At 44.5% G+C, this 20,622-nt stretch overlaps 1 protein-coding gene across 1 annotated transcript in view; it reads left to right on the top strand.

Annotated features, from left to right (window-relative positions):
• Positions 1–20,622, top strand: part of LOC124798345 (neurotrimin-like) — a 917,636-nt gene that overhangs the window by 857,625 nt on the left and 39,389 nt on the right. Inside the window, exon 6 of the mRNA XM_047261703.1 lies at positions 1,501–1,675. Within this exon, the coding sequence (XP_047117659.1) occupies positions 1,501–1,675 (175 nt within the window). The remainder of the gene's footprint in view (positions 1–1,500; positions 1,676–20,622) is intronic.

The following is a 20,622-nucleotide window of genomic DNA, read 5'->3' as shown; positions in this document are numbered from 1 at the left end:
GGCCGGGTTCGGGTTTGAACCGTCGTCCTCGTGGATGCGAGTTCTGTGTGCTAACCACTGCGTCACCTCGCTCGGTGTCTCACATATGTTAGTCATTATGACATTAAGTTACGAAATAATAAAAAGTTTAATCATTATTTTCTGTTTGTCTCTTTTTCATTTTACTATCGCATACAATTGCAGTTACAAGGAAAGATCAATACGCTGTGCACCATTGATGGCCACTTACAAGTTCTGCTGCGTGCAAGGTGAGTAGACTGACTACTGGCCCCCAGATTTAAGTGCAGCTGCACGGCAGTGTCAGTAGATCGTGTAGCAGTGATGGCCACTTACAAGTAATCTACATATACATTTACATTTATACTCCGCAAGCCACCCAACGGTGTGTGGCGGAGGGCACTTTACGTGCCACTGTCATTACCTTCCTTTCCTGTTCCAGTCGCGTATGGTTCGCGTGAAGAACGACTGTCTAAAAGCCTCCGGGCGCGCTCGAATCTCTCTAATTTTACATTCGTGATCTCCTCGGAAGGTATAAGTAGGGGGAAGCAATATATTCTACACCTCATCCAGAAACGCAACCTCTCGAAACCTGGACAGCAAGCTACACCGCGGTGCAGAGCGCCTCTCTTGCAGAGTCTGCCGTTTGAGTTTGCTAAACATCTCCGTAACGCTATCACGGTTACCAAATGACTCTGTGACGAAACGCGCCGCTCTTCTTTGGATCTTCTCTGTCTCCTCCATCAACCCGATCTGGTACGGATCACACACTGATGAGCAATACTCAAGTATAGGTCGAACGAGTGTTTTGTAAGCCACCTCCTTTGTTGATGGACTACATTTTCTAAGGACTCTCCCAATGAATCTCAACCTGGTACCCGCCTTACCAACAATTAATTTTATGTGATCATTCCACTTCAGATCGTTCCGCACGCATACTCTCAGATATTTTACAGAAGAGACTGCTACCAGTGTTTGTTCCGCTATCATGTAATCATACAATAAAGGATCCATCTTTCTATGTATTCGCAATACATTACATTTATCTATGTTAAAGGTCAGTTGTACTCCCTGCACCAAGTGCCTATCCGCTGCAGATCTTCCTGCATTTCGCTACAATTTTCTAATGCTGCAACTTCTCTGTATACTACAGCATCATGCGCGAAAAGCCGCATGGAATTTCCGACGCTATCTACTAGGTCATTTTGCTGGTGAGGTCAGTAGATTGTCTAGCGCTGACCAATACGTATATGTGCAGCGTGCAGGGTAAGGACAGTAGGCAGCGGCGATAATGACTTACTAATATAGCCGTGGGTAAGGCCACTTACAAGTAAAATGCAGTAGACTGTGCAGCACTGGTTATCTCATATAGGTGCAGTTGTAGGTTTAAACCGGTAGGCTGTGCTAACTTACAAGTAAAGCTGCAGGTAAGGCTACCACATATAGGCTTTGTTGTAGGATCACTAGATGGTGTAGTAGCGAGGTCCCGTTTATTGTCCACAGGTGCTGTGGTACCGCGACACCCTCCGGCTGGATACTACGGAGCGGCGCATCATGGAGGTCCGTGGCAGCCGGCATACACTCATCCTGCGCAAGGTGCAGGCCTCCGACTTCGGCAACTACAGCTGCGTCGCCGACAACGTGCTGGGCAAGACGCGCCAGTATCTCGAACTATCAGGTAAGTACTGAACTTAAGCTCTCGTACACAGTCCACATATCCCGCAACGTAATTCCGTTGAAACGCACCATATGAGCAAATGTCTCTTGAATCCAGCTGGTAGAGCTGTGAATTGGAGGCTACATATGTGCAGGTCCTGCTAAGTAACACAGCTGGATGAAACGTGGGACACATGTTGCAAGTCTTTTCTTTTTTCCTTTATTGAATTTCGATTCCCCCCTAAGGGGGCGGGCTGGTAGCAGCTTAGTACGCTGCTCTGCAGCCTACAGACTTTTCAAAACGTAAGAAGAAGATAAGAAACATTAAAAGCAGGCGGTAAAACGGTGACTTAAATTGTAAAAAGGCGGAAAATTGTGGAAAGTTAAAACATAAAGCAAAGGGTTGGCTATGCTAATAAAATACACAGGTAGCAGACAGGTAACACGCAGACTGACAATTAAAAAACATGGCGACAGTCTGGTTTCTGTTCGCAAGAGATATAAAAATCACACCCAGCAACACTTCGGAAAAGACACACAACACTGAACACTGACTGTAAACACTGCACTAAAATGGGGGAGGAGGGGCAGGGCAGATGCGAGAGGGAATGGGAAAAGGCAGAGGAGGGAAATGCAAAAGGACTTGGGGGAGAGAAGGGGGCAGAGAGAGGGTAGGTGGGGAAAAAAGAGGATGGAAGGGGGGAAAAGGGAGCCCAGGAAAAGGACAGAAAGGTGGGGGGTGAGGATCGGAGTTGATAGGAGGGATAAATTTAGGGAGGGAGGGCATCATCTGGGAGGGGGAGTTGATGGAAGCCACCTTGGGAAAGGAGATGAAGGGTGTAGAGATCGAGGGTAGGGTGGGGGGGCGGGGCACAACAGTGAAGACGTGGCAGGGGGCAGGGGTGGGAGAGGAGCAACCAGGGAGTGAGTGGGATCAAGGCGGCGGGAGGTGTAGAGTATGCGGATACGTTCGAGGAATAGATGTAGATGGGGGAAAGGAATGGGGTCATAGAGGATCCGTGTGGAGGACGGGAGGCGTATACGGAAGGCTATGTTGCAAGAAATGATACAGTATAATATAGAAGGTAACTGAAAGAAATCCCCACTGAGAGGAACAGAAACGAAGCTTTTATATAATGGCAATAATTTCACAAAGTCACCATTAATTATGATGGTCTCCTGGACAATACACTCACTAGTATTTAAAGGAATTCAACACAGTATCTTCAGCTCACAGATTTATTTACAATGCCCATTACAGTTTCAGTCACAATTATGTACACACGTTGGAGAGGGCGGTATAGTCTAAGTTTTGTAAACAACACCAACAGATGGCGTAAGATTCTTTAATCTCCCGACAGCCTCCCCATCATGGTCTGTCTCGAAGGCAATAACCAGCTGCACCAATCGACAGATCTTCGTGCCATCCGGCGGCTGGGCCGCACCTCTTCAACCACTGCTTTCTTCCATAACTGCCGAGAACTGATGTTCTCTTGCAGTAGAATGACTTCTCTTGATCTTCTTCTTGACGGGTACACCTTCAACTCGCGTTAAGTTATTAGCAGCAGGAGGTATTCATTTTTTTCCATGTACAGCAAATTTCCTCGCTGACCTCGTATGTTAGTTCGAAATTCTGGCCAAAATTCCTTTTAGTTGCTGGTTCTGGCCCACATGGAATGGTTTCTAGTTTGTCACCATTTAGAAAATGAGCTGACGTCAATGCCGTATCATTCTCACCTTGAGCGATGGGTCTTGAGTCTCCTGCGGCTTTTATTCCTATCAAAATGGTGTTTAGACTCTCTTCATCTACCTGAGGACGTCCAAGCACCATGCTCAAGCAACACTTGATGGAGACTATCATGCATTCCAACCAGCCTCCCTACCAAGCTGCCTATGGTAGCATGTACTTCCATGTTATTCAATGTGGGGCATAGTAACACTGTATATCAGTATGCTGGATGATTTTGAAGAGCGCAGATAGTTCTGTATTGGCTGCGTGGAGCGTTGGGGCATTTTCTGAGTACATAGAGAGTGGTAGGCCTCTATATCCTACAAAGCGTTACATGACCATCATAAATCTGTCGGTGGACATATTGATGACAAGTTCAATGTGAATTACACGGTTTGTGGCTTATTGAATCGTGCCGTGTTGGTGCATGTGTACGATGAGAAGTTCTGTGAAATGTTGACTTTCGTCCTGTATAATTGGGTTCTTCTCTGAATTGGATACTGCAGCGCATTGGAACCTACTACTGAGCCGAATCACGCCACCCAATAGAAAAGGATTGCATCGAGCTATCTTTGATACTTCGGTTACTGATTCTCCTTTATGCAATGCAGAAAGTTCGGGAATGAATAGGTCCTCTTGAACTCTTCTGGTTCGGTATTTTCGGGCGTTGCTTAACTTCAAAGCACTCTAACTACCAGTGTTTCTAACCTTGTTTTTCGTACTCTCAACAAATCTAACTACGAGGACTGTTATATGAAACATTCGCCGGTAGGAACTAAATTTTGCAGTGTTAGAAAGGGGTTCGGTGATGGCGATCAAAGTTAGATTTGTCCGGAGTTTGGCTTGTGGCATTAATTTAGATGGAGCTTGGATGTCCAGTGGTGAAGACTATGGTGTACCACACCACCAGATTTGTTACCAGCAGGTCTGCCTCCAGCCACAGAGTGAGATGCTCTGCAAGATATTGACCTTCTGGACAGTGCCTCCACTGACTGGGTGTAGTGCAAGTCAGTATTTCTGTCACCCGATTGCAAACGAAGGCATTTGCTTTCGCTATTTCGTATCCGCTCCAAGGTGACTGTTGAATCGCTCGACAAAGTATCCTTGTTGCCATAAAACCCAGTTTCCTGGCAAAAGTAATGACGGAGTCGTGAGCCAATCAGTGCAGCAATCAATTCAAATCTAGGTATCGTAGCTTTCTTCATTGGTGCCGACCTGTTCTTGCTGCAAAAATATGTGCTGTGTAGCCGACTTCAGTATTTGTCTCTACATGCAGAGCAGCACCGTAGGCTGTTCTGATGCATCGCAGATCACATGTACTTCTGCAGAATCATCTGCATGTGACATACTTATCTACGCCGCAGAGGGTAGCACAGTCTACAGTTTGGTATACAACATTAGCAGGGTCTCTGATTGCCCAACAGGTGAGACACGGTTCTTAATGGGATGTGTCATTACCACAGGTGGCAATGCATGTTCGGCAAGATGCTCCCGTACTTGCCACAAGACTGGAAGGAAGTTCATGTGTTCTTTCTCCACCAGAGCAATGGGTTTTAAGGCGGGGGAAAGGGCAGGCCAGTCCATTTGCCCAATATCCTCTCGTTACAAGAGTTCATCCATCTGCACTGTTCGATGAGGTCGTGTATTATCATCCATAAAAAATGAAGTCTTGCAGAATGCACCGCTGAGGGTACACACGAGGAAGGAGCATAGTATCACAATAACATTGACAGATTTGGAGGTCAGTACACCTATGAAACCATATGCTTTTCCACACCACAACACCATGACCATCAAAACGATCATGTCCCACAATGCTTCTGGGTGTATTACGTGTTCCCACTTCCCGGCATAAGAAGAGAGAATCGTTACTCAGATTGATTCAGCTCTCGTCGGAAAATAGCATGTGAACCCACTCCCTGTTGGTCCACTCCCTGTAATTTTGGCTCCATCGCAAATGTGCCACGGGACGCAACGAACTGGTTGTTGTGCAAAGAGACATCCTCCACGCTGCCGCCGTGCCATTGTGAAGTGTGATATTGCGTGCCTTCTGGGTCCTGTTAAGTACTGTTGCAATTGCACTCGCTGTTTGAGGTGAGTCTCTTCCTGACTTGCACAGTGCCGCGATCATCTCCTGCTATGGTTTACCGTGCCAAACCATCACCTATTCTTCTTGCAGCTGTACCTGAGGCTCGGAACGCTCCTCATGCACGTGAAACAATGCGGTGAGCAACATCAATCTCCTGGGATACGATCGTCACACTTTGCCATTTTTACAATTTCCCAGTCATTGTTTCCCGTTTGAATTCATTCAGCTGTCTCCAGCCACGTTGTAGCAAAGAACGCCACAGTGCACCGTAACTGCCCTCTGATTCACATATACACAATCTTTTCACATTCCTTGAACTGCCTCATGTTGCGGGGCCAGCCCATTTGACACCATAGTCACTTTGACCTCAAGCCATGTCAAGTCCAGTTTTCTGCCCTCACATGGAGACCTCAGCCAACATGTTCCCGCTCTTTCATTCGTTTCCACTGTTAATATGTTATGTTACTTTATCTATCTCGTCGTTAAGTTTTGAAGACCATTGTAATTAGTCAATTGTCACTTTTTACACCATGCAGATACCTTGGCTAAATAATTTTGCAATTTGCTTTGATCTTCTGATGAACTTATTAAATGGTAACCAATATCATCAACTGCAGAAATTCTAAGACCGCTGCTCAGATTGTCTCCTAAATCTTTCATATAAATTGGGAACTGCAGAGGGCTGTTCTTGGGGAACGAGAGATATAGTTACTATTTTACTCGATAATTCACCGTCAGTTACAACGAACTGTGACATTCTAACAGTAAATCATGAATCTAGTCCCACACGTGTGAGTATATCCTACAGACACACAACTCGATTAGAAGTCTCTTTTCAGAGACGGTATCAAAAGCCTTCTCGAAATTTATAAATAACAGTCAATCTTAAATCCCTTGTCGATAACACTCATTACTCAGTGTGAATGAAGACCTAGTTCTTTTTCAAAATAATGGCATTCTCTGCATCTGTGCCGGCCGCTGTGGCCGAGCGGTTCTAGGCGCTTCAGTCTGGAACCGCGCGGCCGCTACTGTCGCAGGTTCGAATTCTGCCTCGGTCGTGGAAGTGTGTGATGTCCTTAGGTTAGTTAGGTTTAAGTAGTTCTTATAAGTTATAGGGGACTGATGACCTCAAATGTTAAGTCCCATAGTGCTCAGAGCCATTTGAACCATCTCTCCATCCGTACTGACTGCACTGAGGTGACCAAAGTCATGGGGTACCTCCTAATACTGCGTCGGGCCTCGTTTTTCCAGGCGCAGTACCGATACTCGACGTGGTATGGCCTCAAGTCACTGGAAGTCCGCTGTAGAAACATTGCCTCTATAGCCGTCCGTAACTGCGAAACTGTTACCGATACAGGATTTTGTGCATGAACTCGATTATGCCTCATAAATATTCGGTGGGGTTCGTATCGGTCGATATGGGTGGCCAAATCACTTGCTCGAACTGTCCGGAATGTTCTTCAAACCAGTCGCGGACAATTGTGGCCCGGTGACATGGCACATTGTCATCCATAAGAACTCCATAGTTTTTGGGGGACATGACGTCCGTGAGTGGCTTCAAATGGTCACCAAGTAGCCGAATATCCAGAGGACCCAGTCCATTCCATGGAAACACAGCCCACATAGTTATCGAGACACCACCAGCTTGCACAATGCCTTTTTGACCACTTGGGCCCATGGCTTCGTGTGATCTGCGCCACACTCGAAACCTACCAGCAGCCCTTACCAACTCAAATCTGGACTCATGTGACCAGGTCACGGCTTTCCAGTCGTATAGGGTCCAACCGATATGGTCACGAGTTCAGGAGAGGCGCTGCAGGCGATGTTGTGCTGTTAGCAAAGGCACTTACGTCGGTCGTCTGCTGCCAAACTTCACCAGACTGTCCTAAGAGATACGTTCGTCGTACGTCCAAAATTGGTTTTTGCAGTCATTTCACGCAGTGTTGTTTGTCTGTTAGCACAGATTACTGTACGCAAACGCCGCTGCTCTTGGTGGTGGCCGGCCGCGGTGGTCTCGCGGTTCTAGGCGCGCAGTCCGGAACCGCGCGACTGCTACGGTCGCAGGTTCGAATCCTGCCTCGGGCATGGATGTGTGTCATGTCCTTAGGTTAGTTAGGTTTAAGTAGTTCTAAGTTCTAGGGGACTGATGACCACAGCTGTTAAGTCCCATAGTGCTCAGAGCCATTTGAACCATTCTTGGTGGTCAGTCAACTGCGTTGCCCGTGGTCAGAGGCAATGCTTGTCTTGGTGTTCTTACCACACTGTTCACATTGTGCGTCTCAGAATAGTGAGTTCCTTAATGACTTCCGAAATGGGATGTTCTAAGCGTCTAGCTCCAACTACCACTCCGGGTTCAAAGTCTGTTAATTCCCGTCGTACGGCCAGTAAGCACCTGAATGCAAATTAGAACTCTGCCAGTGCACTGCCCTTTCATGCCTTTTGTATGCGATATTAATGCCATCTGTATATATGCATTTCGCTATACCATGACTTACGTCACGCAAGTGTATGTGTTAATAGAGTGTTTCCTTTGAGGTAATTCATAATGTTCGAACGTAATATTCTACTGCAACTCTGCGTCAGTGGTATGAGTCTGCAATTCGGAGGAGTACTTCAATTTCCATTCCTGTATTTTGTCATGGCGAGTGCAATTTCCCGGTCTTTAGGTACAGATCTTCGGCCGAGGGAGCGGTTGTGTATGATTGCATTACTGTATCTGTACATAGTCTGGGCCGGAAGAGCTGCCTATGTTAAGGTATTTAAGGTGCTTCGCAAGACCTAGGGTATCTACTCTAAGACGACCTTGTAGTCATTAATCCCTGAATCCGTCAAGATGCTTCTTATTTGCATAAGATTATTTGACGCTAAGAGGTCAATTACGTTATTGCGATCATTTATACTTCGAGTGCGTTCTTGACAAAGAAAACATTTATTACAATTGCGCACAATGTTTCATTCCCACCATCATCTTTCAATGCGTATTTTTGCCAACAAATCAATGGTAAATTGGCCATCACCAACTGTAATTATATGACTTGTGCACCTATTTGAAATGAGTCTCAAGTTTAGTTTGTATCTTTTGTCAATAATTATGTCATCTGAGTCGGAGGGCTGTGGGGACGATAAAGGGAACCAATTGTTGATTTCTACTGCCTTGTAGGAACTACTCGAATGTAATTACAAGGTAAAGCACTTTTAACAGCAACAAACACGCCACAACCGAATGTGTTTAACCTATCCTTTTTGAACACTACTAGGTCCTTTGTAAAAATGTCGGCTCAACTTATCACTGGCTTTAGACAGGTTTCAGTACGTATAATGACTTGAGATTTAGTGCTTCCTTTTACCTTGTGGTACTCTGGTTCTTTCCCAACACATATACGACAGTTTACAGCTATGATAGCAATGGTTCCTAGGTCTATCCTCGTCATATGTTTGACCTGCCTCCTTTCGTCCCTTTTTATACTATCTCGAGACTCTATGGCCTACAAACTTCTTAAGTGTTGAATAGGAAGAAGGAGGTATAACGATCGATTTTTGAATTAATTTGTTTGGCGATAAACCCCAAGAACCAAGTACTCCATGGTGCCCTATCCCCATAGCACTCAGAATATGACTAAAGAGACCTGTGAAACATATTAAGTGAAACAAGTTAAAGCTTGGTTGAAATATTTCTGGGGATGTGATACCAAAAAAAAATCGTCAACGACTTTGCTATTTCTGTGGCAGTGCGATAAATTTTCCTTTCGCAGTCAGACGCTATGAACTGTAGTTGAAGTCATTTCGTTCAGCTCTAAATCAGTCGTCGCGGCAGTAATTGTACGGTATAAGCTCAGCAGGTCTCGGAAGGTGGCTGTAGTAAGCGGCTTACAAGGAAGCTGGCAGTGGGTCTTCTCGAATCAAAACACTGCAGCAACAAGTGCGGCCAGGCCACCAATTACGGCGAGTGCCTCCAGCCACCGCTGTGGCCGCTTGCGTCTAACCGACGTCCCCCCCCCCCCCCCCTCAAATCTCACTCCCTCCCGTACCTCACAGTGGAATACAACGTTATCCGAAACTACAAAGTAGGTGTATGTAACAACGGACGTAGCGTATATGACTTAATGTTTCATTCACATTATGATCATTGTTAAACTTGGAATACGCGTGTGACAGCCGGTTTCTACACTCTGAGACTGGTGTCGAGTGATCTAGCAGACAGGTAGTAGACAAGGGAACTGTATCTAGAATAAGCAACACTCGCAGCTACGCCTATAGCCCATAAACTGCTGGTAGACCTTCAAATTGCTGTAGTCCACTTGAAAACTATGCCAGGGAAAGGAACTGTTTCTGCATACGTCGTATGCATGTGTAACATATTTCCTTGACCACCATTATAAATAATTCATATTAAGAAGTACTACTCCACTAGAAACGTCACCAGCATAAATTTGCTCGTAGTCATCTGTACAGACACAGTTTAGGACTTTTCGTTATCTACATAAATCAGTTATCACGAACTTTGTTTCTACCACAATTAAACTTAAGCTGCCAGCGTAGCTTTCGTGCCGAATGATTTGTTTATTTCTGCATCTAAATGTACATCATACTCTGCAGTTCACAATTTAGTGTTTGGCAGAGGTTCATCGATTCACTTCGAAGATATTTCTCAACAGTTCCACATTCGAACAGCACGCTGGAAAAATGAAGTCATTCTGTGCCAGTTCTGATTTCTGTCATTTTATTACCATGTTAATTTCTCACCATGTTCGTGGGTACCAACAAAATATTTTCACATTCGGAGGAGAAATTTGGTAATCCAGGTTTTGTGAAAGATCCTGCCGCAACGAAAAACGGGTTTGTGTTAATGATTTCCACCCCAACTCGCGAATCACATCCGTGGCCTCCTCTCCCCTATATCGCGATAACAGAAATCGAACTACCCTTCATTGAACTTTTCCGTTGTCCTTTCTCAGTCCTATCTCATGCGGATTCCACATCAAGCAGGAGTGCTCTAGAAGAGGACGGACGCGATTAGTATAGGCACCCTGTTTAGTAGACCTGTTGCATCTTGTAAGTATTCCGCCTATAAATCGCAGTCTTTGTGTAGCTTTCCCATAGCTTTATCTATATCATCGTTCCAGTTTAAGTTATTCGTAGCTATAATGCCTACGTATTTAGCTGAATTCAATATCATTAGATCTGAGTGATTTTTCGTGTAACCGGCTTTCAGAGGATCCTTCTTATTCAAGTGGATGAACTCACACTTTTCATTATTTGCAGTCGATTGCCACTTTATGAGGATGCAGAAAGCAATGGAAACCACTGCATTAAAGATACATAATGGATACCCACAAGACATGGGGCCTGTAATTCAAAAAGTTATCATCATGGTCTCTCCTTTGGTAAAATATTCCGGAATAGTCCCCCATTCGGATCTCCGGAAAGGGACTGCAATGGGGAGGTGACCATGATAAAAAGCATGAATAACCAACGAAAGGATAACGTCCTACAAGTCGTGGCAGGAATTTCAGAAACTTGAACGTGATAGGGAAGCCAGGCAACCTGAAAAGGGAAATCCAAAGGCTCAATCTTGATATAGTAGGTATCAGTGAAGTTAAATGGAAAGAAGATAAGGATTTCTGTTCAGATGGGTATAGTCTTATATCAACAGCAACAGAAAATGGTATAACGGGAGTAGAGCTCGTTATGATTAGGAAGATGGGACAGAGGTGTGATACTATGAACGGTTCGGTGACAGAGTTGTTCTTACCAGAATCGACAGCAAACCAACACCGACAACAATGGTTCAGGTATACATGCACACGTCGCAAGCTGAAGATGAAGAGATAGAGAAAGTATATGAAGATATTGAAAGGGTAATACAGTACGTAAAGGAAGATGAAAATCTAATATTCATGGAGGACCGGAATGCAGTTGTAGGGGAAGGAGCAGAAGAAATGGTTACAGGAGAATATGGGCTTGGGGCAAGGAATGAAAGAGGAGAAAGACTAATTGAGTTCTGTAATAAATTTCAGCTAGTAACAGCGAATTCTCTGTTCATGAACCACAATAGGATGACGTTTACTAGGAAAAGGCCGGGTGAAACGTCATTATCTCAGTTAGAGTACATCATTGTCAGACAGATATTCCGAAATCAGATACTGGATTGTAAGGCGTACCCACGAGCAGATATAAACTCATATCACAATGTAGTAGTGATGAAGAGTAGGCTGAAATTTAAGAGATTAGTCAGAAAGAATCAATATTCTAAGATGTGGGATATGGAAGACCTAAGGAATGACGGGAGGTGCTTTAAGTTCTCGAAGGACATACATACAGCAATAAGGAATAGGTCAGTTGGCAGTACAGTTGAAGAGGAACGGATGTCTCTAAAAAGGGCAATCACAAAAGTTGAAAAGAGAAGCGAGGTGCAAAGAAACCATGGGTAACACAAGAAATAACTCAGTTGATCGATGAAAGAAGGAAGTACAAAAATGTTGAGGGAACTTCAGGAATACAAGAATACAAGTCGCTGAGGAATGAAATAAATGGGAAGGCAGGAAAGCTAAGACGGAATGGCTGCACGAAAAATGTGAATAAATCAAAAAAGAAATGACTATCGGAAGGACTGACACAGCATGTAGGAAACTCAAAATAACCACCCGTGAAATTAAAAGCACTTTACGAGTGCAACGGGGATTCAACTGTCAAATGCAGAGGAGAGGCCGGATATGTGGGAAGAGTATAATGAAGACCTCTATGACAGGGAAGATTTGTCTGATGTGATGGAAAAAGAAACAGGAATCGATTTAGAAGAGATCGGGGAACCAGTATTAGGATCAGAATTTAAGAGAGCTTTTGAGGGCTTAAAATCAAATAATGCAGTAGGGATAGATACATTCCATCGGAATTTCTAAAATCATGGGGTAAGTGGCAACAAAACGACTATTTACGCTGATGTCTCGAATGTGTGAGTCTGGCGACATACCATCTGACTTTTGGAAAAATATCATCTGTACAATTCCAAAGACAGCAAGAGTTAACAAGTGCGAGAATTATCGCTCAATCACCTTAGAAGCTCACACATCGAAGTTGCTGACAAGAATAATATACATAAGAAAGGAAAGGAAAATTGAGGATGTGTTAGATGACGATCAGCTTGGCTTTAAGAAAGTTAATGGCACCGTAGAGGCAATTCTGATGTTACAGTTGATAATGGAGGCAAGACTAAAGAGAAATCGAGACACGTTCATAGGATCTGTCGACCTGGAAAAAGCTTTCGACAACGTAAAATGGTGCAAGATGCCCGAAACTCTGAGAAAATTTGGGGTAAGCTGTAGATACAGACGGGTAATATACAATATGCGCAAGAGCCCAGAGGGAACTATGAGAATGGAAGTCCATCACAGAAGTGCTCGGATTAAAAAGGGTGTAGGACAAGGAGGCAGTTTTCACTATTACTGTTCAGTATATACCTCGAAGAAGCAATTACGGAAATAAAAGAAAGGTTCATGGAAAGTGAAGAAGAATTACAGGTCCTGCCGAATGGAATGAACAGTTTAACGAGTACGGGACGTGGATTGAGAGTAGTTCGAAGAAAGACGAAAGAAATTAGAAGAAGCAAAAGCGAGAACAGCGAGAATCTCAACATCAAGGTTGATGGTCACGAAGTAGATGAAGTTAAGGAATTCTGCTACTTGGGCCGCAATATATTCAGTGACGGACGGAACAAGGAGGACATCAAAAGCAGAAGGCTCTGGCTCTGAGCACTATGGGACTTAACATCTATGGTCATCAGTCCCCTAGAATTTAGAACTACTTAAACCAAACTAATCTATGGACATCACACAACACCCAGTCATCACGAGGCACAGAAAATCCCTGACCCCGCCGGGAATCGAACCCGGGAACCCGGGCGCGGGAACAAAAGTAGAAGGAAAAGGGAAATCCTGCCCAACGAAAAGCTACTAGTATCAAACATAGGCCTTAATTTGAGGAAGAAATGTACGTTTCGAGCAAATAATTGTGCTGTAGCGAAACATGGATTGTGTGGAAAACGGAACAGAAGAGAATCGACGCGTTGAAAATTAGGTGTACTGGTAGGTAAGGAATCAGTAGGTTCTGCGCAGAATCGGAGATGAAAGGAATATGTGGAAAACACTGATAAGGAGAAGGGACAGGATGGTAGGACATCTGTTAAGACATGAGGGACTGACTTCCATGTTACTGGAGGGAGCCGTAGAGGGTAAAAACTGTAGAGGTTGGTAGAGACTGGAATACATCCAGCAAATAATTCAGGACGTAAGTTGCAAGTGCTGCTCTGAGATGAAGACGTTGGCACAGGAGAAGAGTTCGTGACCGGCCGCATCAAGCCAGTCAGAAGACTGATGGCTCAAGAAAAGGAAAATATAAAGGACTAGGAAATGGCTAGTATCAGTGGTAATGTAATGGCTTATCTTCTGTTAGGAGCTCGCGTATGCTTGGTCGCTAAATCCCTGAATAGAACTACCCTTCACTGGCATTGTGAACGGTTTCCTAGCCGCTACCGGCATTGCTTGAGATGACACGATGAGATAGCGATACGGATATGTATAGATGGCGGTAGTATCATGTGCACAAGTATAAAAGGACGGTTGATTGGCGGAGCTGTCATTTGCACTCAGCTGCTTGTCGCTACACGAAGGAAATTAGCAGACTATGAGCGCGGAGTGGTTGTCATAGCTAGACGTTCCATTTCCGAAATAGTTAGGGAATTCAATATACGGAGGTCCATAGTAAGTGTGTAGCGAGAATATCAAATTTCTGTCATTACATCCCATCACGGAGAACTCAATGGTCGACAGCGTCGTTGGTGTTGAGTTGTCAGTGCTAACAGACAACCAGCACCGCGTGAAGTAACCGAAAAAAAAGGACGTACGATGAACGTATACGTCTTTGTTGACCACACGACATGGCCTGCAGCACTTCTCCTGGGCTGGTGACCATGTCGATTGGACCCTAGATAACTGGGAAACCGTGGGTTGGAGTCCCAATTTCACTTGGTAATAGCTGATGGCTGGGTTCGAGTGCGGCGTAGACCCCACGAACTCATGGACCTAAGTTGTCAAAAAGGCAGCTGGCGATAGCTCCAAAATGGTGTGGGCTGTGTTTACATGGATTGGATTGAATCCTCTGGTCCAATTGAACCGATCATTAACTGGAAATGGATACGATAGGCTACTTGGAGATCATTTTCAACCATTCATTTAATTCGTGTTCCGAAAGAACGATGGAATTTTTGTGGATGACGTGCGCCATGGCAACGAGTTGGTCTGAAGAACATTCTGGACAATTCGAACGAATGATTTGGCCAGCCAGATCACCCGACATGAATTCCATCGAACATTTATGGGACGTCAGCGAGAGGTCGGTTCGTGCCCAAAATTCTACACCGGCAAAACTTTCGCAGTTGTGGGCGGCTGTAGAGGCAGCATGTTTTAAAATTTCAGCAAGGGTCTTCCACCGACTTTTTGAGTGCATGCCACGTCAAGATGATGCACTACCCGGGCAAAGAACGTCCGACACGAAATTTGGAGGTGTCCTTGGGCTTTGTCGCCTCAGTGTAAAATGAGAACCTGTGTGGCAGGCAGTTTATACAATCTTGAATTAAAAAGGATAGTAATGATACAGTAAAATAACAGCGTTCTCAATGTATATAACAGATTTCATGATTTTTAAACTGCTACGTTAAGTCGCGCAGGAGGCCGGCGACCATTCTGTGAATGCTGAGCACTTCCGTTTTGACCGTGATAACAAGTCTACCTGTTGTTGAAACTTTATGGATTTGGGCGTAGTCCATCATCAGAGCATCAGAGAAACTGGCGTATGATTTCATTCATAAAATTTGGTGAGCAGCAATGTTAAGATTGAAATCATGGATACAATACCCTGTTTTAATCTTTTGATCTGGTGTTCTAATGATGTGCTATTCCCGAAACACATAAGCAATTAAAGTTTTATAACGCCATATTGATACTAGCGAGAAAAAAAGCGGTGGAAAGCTACGCGTCAGAATCAAGACATAGGTCTAAAATGAAAGAAACATATTTAGCGAATGAACAATAACAGGATTCAAAAGTATTACTAGTATGTCATTCAAAAGGAAAACGAAGTTAATGAAGACGAAAGATAATGATGATGAAGATGAGGAAAATGGTATCTAGGGAAACGGCGTAAAACATAAATCAGAAAGAACTGCTGACTACAATTCTCCCGTATGCAAGTCAGCTGTCTTAAATTCGGTTATGTAAAAACAAACGCCACCAATTTCGTCCTTCGTTGGCATGCCTTTCTCTTTGTTATCAATAACTTGCGTATAGCAGTATAACACTCTTTCCGATGATATTTAAGTTCAGTTTAACAGCAGAGCCGATCGTATGGTGCTAAAACGACTATTTCTCCTGCTGCACCGAAAGCAGAGCCGTACCGAAAGTAGATTTCGATACATTCCAGTGATGTACGTAAATGTTTCAACTCCGCTTCGTTCCATCTACGTCCATTACACATTGAATACCAGTGAAGTTACATGCTTATTCGTACTGTCGAATGCCCTCATTCATATTCCATGGATTTTTTTTAGGAAATCGAGGTGGATCTTAGTTTGTAATGTATAAGTTCTTTATTTAAATCGTGCATTACCGGATTTAGATCATAAGTCATTTTTAAGCACATGTGTGATCTTACGTATTAAATATTGTAATTACTGGATTCTTTTACTTTTACACATAAAAAAACCAGACGTCGTGTATGTGAAAAGTAAAGGGATCCAATAACTACAATACGTATTACGTAACATCTCTCATGTCCTTGGAAATAACTCATGGTCGACTTTAGCTAATGGCACGATTTAAATAAAGAACGGTTATGTCCAGCCTACTACGAACATGATTTATAAAGTGTTTCGAGACCGCGTATCCTCACAGAAAGAAGACATTAAAATGGTTTCCTTAGTGAAGCTTCGAAGGAAATGTATAATTTTTCCAGTTCAGGATTAGTAATCAGGGATAAGATTTAATTTTTAAGCAACGGTCTACATATTCTCTCGTCCTTAAACCTGTTGTGCAAATGTCATCTTTGTTTTTACATTTGTTCAGATATTTACTGATGCATTGTCTAGAAAGAGAAATATTGCGGTAGTAGCTTGTAACCAGAGTTGGTTTGTTACCTCAATAAAGATTTTACAGCAAGAAACAAATTTTTCTCGCGGATTTTTCTTCGTGCAAAGTGCGTCTGCCATTCATGCATTCACTGTAGTTCCTCCTCAGTTTTACGGGTTATGGAAACCGAAACAAAAACGTGAAAATTTTTGTACTCGTGTTACAGACCCATCGACTTAAGCTCCCGGAAATTAAAAATGGAGAGATAAAATTCGACTATAGAAATGAATATTTTACAGACGAAAGCACAGCGTAAGCGCCATTAAGTCCTTTCCAACGTGTTTACGAAGAAGAGCGACTCACTTTAGAACGCTTTTTTTAAATTATGAAATACCAACATCGTCAGCTTTCCTGAAACACCCGAGGAGCAAGACTGTGAATTCAACTTTATAAAAAGATTAACTCACGACTGAAACTTGCTGTCAGGGAAAACGTCGCATGACGAAGTTGCCAGATACACTCCTGGAAATTGAAATAAGAACACCGTGAATTCATTGTCCCAGGAAGGGGAAACTTTATTGACACATTCCTGGGGTCAGATACATCACATGATCACACTGACAGAACCACAGGCACATAGACACAGGCAACAGAGCATGCACAATGTCGGCACTAGTACAGTGTATATCCACCTTTCGCAGCAATGCAGGCTGCTATTCTCCCATGGAGACGATCGTAGAGATGCTGGATGTAGTCGTGTGGAACGGCTTGCCATGCCATTTCCACCTGGCGCCTCAGTTGGACCAGCGTTCGTGCTGGACGTGCAGACCGCGTGAGACGACGCTTCATTCAGTCCCAAACATGCTCAATGGGGGACAGATCCGGAGATCTTGCTGGCCAGGGTAGTTGACCTACACCTTCTAGAGCACGTTGGGTGGCACGGGATACATGCGGACGTGCATTGTCCTGTTGGAACAGCAAGTTCCCTTGCCGGTCTAGGAATGGTAGAACGATGGGTTCGATGACGGTTTGGATGTACCGTGCACTATTCAGTGTCCCCTCGACGATCACCAGTGGTGTACGGCCAGTGTAGGAGATCGCTCCTCACACCATGATGCCGGGTGTTGGCCCTGTGTGCCTCGGTCGTATGCAGTCCTGATTGTGGCACTCACCTGCACGGCGCCAAACACGCATACGACCATCATTGGCACCAAGGCAGAAGCGACTCTCATCGCTGAAGACGACACGTCTCCATTCGTCCCTCCATTCACGCCTGTCGCGACACCACTGGAGGCGGGCTGCACGATGTTGGGGCGTGAGCGGAAGACGGCCTAACGGTGTGCGGGACCGTAGCCCAGCTTCATGGAGACTGTTGCGAATGGTCCTCGCCGATACCCCAGGAGCAACAGTGTCCCTAATTTGCTGGGAAGTGGCGGTGTGGTCCCCTACGGCACTGCGTAGGATGCTACGGTCTTGGCGTGCATCCGTGCGTCGCTGCGGTCCGGTCCCAGGTCGACGGGCACGTGCACCTTCCGCCGACCACTGGCGACAACATCGATGTACTGTGGAGACCTCACACCCCACGTGTTGAGCAATTCGGCGGTACGTCCACCCGGCCTCCCGCATGCCCACTATACGCCCTCGCTCAAAGTCCGTCAACTGCACATACGGTTCACGTCCACGCTGTCGCGGCATGCTACCAGTGTTAAAGACTGCGATGGAGCTCCGTATGCCACGGCAAACTGGCTGACACTGACGGCGGCGGTGCACAAATGCTGCGCAGCTAGCGCCATTCGACGGCCAACACCGCGGTTCCTGGTGTGTCCGCTGTGCCGTGCGTGTGATCATTGCTTGTACAGCCCTCTCGCAGTGTCCGGAGCAAGTATGGTGGGTCTGACACACCGGTGTCAATGTGTTCTTTTTTCCATTTACAGGAGTGTATTATGTATCATACTGGTATAAAATACGTGTTACATTTTACATCATTTCAACTTTTCTGTATTACGATTTCATATGCACCGGTCAAAAAATCATTGTTACATTATTCTTTGGTGGTTACAATGCGTATTAAAAACAAATATAGACGAGTAGAAATCTCTCCACTGATATAATGAGTTCACTAATACATTTTTAACGATTTTTAGTCCCGATAGATGAGGAACTCTGGATGTTTTCGGCCTGTTTGCCTACAGTATGATGCAAAGTCAAAACATGGATGGCGCCTTCAATTCTGAGTACTTAACTGTTAGGTAAATAAAAATTATTTAATTTTATTTCATTACAATTCTCGGGTTGATGAAGGAACTTATGAATCTACAAGAGCAGATTTCTTCTGATGTTATGTAATTAATGGGTCTACATAGATTCAAATAAGATCCCAAAATCCCATATATTTATTCTACAGACAAACCGATCAGAACGAGAACTGAAGCGTGTATTGTTTGTCTTCTGTCTCATTTTGAACAATGTGCTACGTGTAATCGAAAAACTATGGGCTGTTCGTGATATATGACTACAACAATGATATAGCGATAAAGAATCATACAGTGGTGTTCGACAGCGACACGTAGTTGTTTATCACAATAATCAGCAAAAAATAATTGTTTGCCTTTACTATTGAACTTGTGCGTAATAGCTCTATAAAAAGATATTACACTGTTTCTAATACTTCCGCACAGTGTAGAATACGTTTTATAACGTACTTACTATGTTATTGCCCGTGCTTCAGGAAAAGCAGCGATTTGTTTCCAGAATGAAATTTTCACTCTGCAGCGGAGTGTGCGCTGATATGAAACTTCCTGGCAGATCAAAACTGTGTCCCGGACCGAGACTCGAACTCGAGACTTTTGCCTTTCGCGGCCAAGTGCTCTACCAACTTCTTTTTTTTCCCTTTATCTCATTTTGTTCATAATTGTTCGGGACGGAACGTACCATGACGCTTGTTCAAGTTCATCAAAAAAATGTTCAAATGTGTATGAAATCTTATGGGACTTAACTGCTAAGGTCATCAGTCCCTACGCTTACACACTACTCAACCTAAATTATCCTAAGGACAAACACACACACCCAAGCCCGAGGGAGGACTCGAACCTCCGCCGGGATCAGCCGCACAGTCCATGACTGCAGCACTCAGTCCGCTCGGCTAATCCCGCGCGGCTCAAGTTCATCGTCGTTCCATTAACTCAGTTGTTTATACAGAGGGCAGCTAAATTGGGATACCTCAAATGGCTCTGAGCACTATGGGACTTAACATCTGAAGTCATCAGTCCCAAAGAACTACTTAACGCTAACTAAGCTAAGGGCATCACACACATCCATGCCCGAGGTAGGATTCGAACCTGCGACCGTAGCAGTCGCGCGCTTTCAGACTGAAGCGGCTAGAACCGCGCTGCCATCGCGGCCGGCAGCTAAATTGGAAATTGGAAATTTGTGGTAAGGGCTTATGGGACAAAAGTGCTGAGGTCGCGCAGTGTAGGCTGAGCTACCGCGCCGGGATCCAACTGAAATACCCAAGCACGACTCACCACCCACCCACAAACTCCATGCACACTGTCACACAATTTTCGTTTGGTTATGATGCTTTAGCAGTCACTGAGATTTGGGACGTTCATCTATTATGCAAACAGGACATATGGTTGGTAACTGAAACTGTATCATGTTGGTCTCTCCATTGTCAAAACGTTCCGGAATAGTCCCTCATTCTGGTCTCCGGGAGGAGACTGCCAACGGGGAGGCGACCATGATAAAAAGCATGACTAACCAACGAAAGGATAACGTTTTACGGGTCGGGTCGTGGAGTGTCAGAAGCTTGAACGTGCTATGGAAGCTAGAAAATCTGAAAAGGAAAATTCAAAAGCTCAATCTGGATATAGTTGGACTCAGTGAAGTGGAAACAAGCCAGACATCTCTGGTCAGATGAGTATAGGGTAATATCAATAGCAGCAGAAAATGATATAACGATATTAGGATTCGTTATGAAGGAAAGCAGTGAGTGTGTTACCGTGAACAGTTCAGTGACAGAGTTGTTCTTGTCA

Source organism: Schistocerca piceifrons, chromosome 5, assembly GCF_021461385.2.
Source record: "Schistocerca piceifrons isolate TAMUIC-IGC-003096 chromosome 5, iqSchPice1.1, whole genome shotgun sequence".
In the NCBI taxonomy this organism is placed as follows: domain Eukaryota; kingdom Metazoa; phylum Arthropoda; class Insecta; order Orthoptera; family Acrididae; genus Schistocerca; species Schistocerca piceifrons.
The sequence above is the reverse complement of the archived record's forward strand: the minus strand, read 5'-3'. Positions and strand labels throughout refer to the sequence as shown.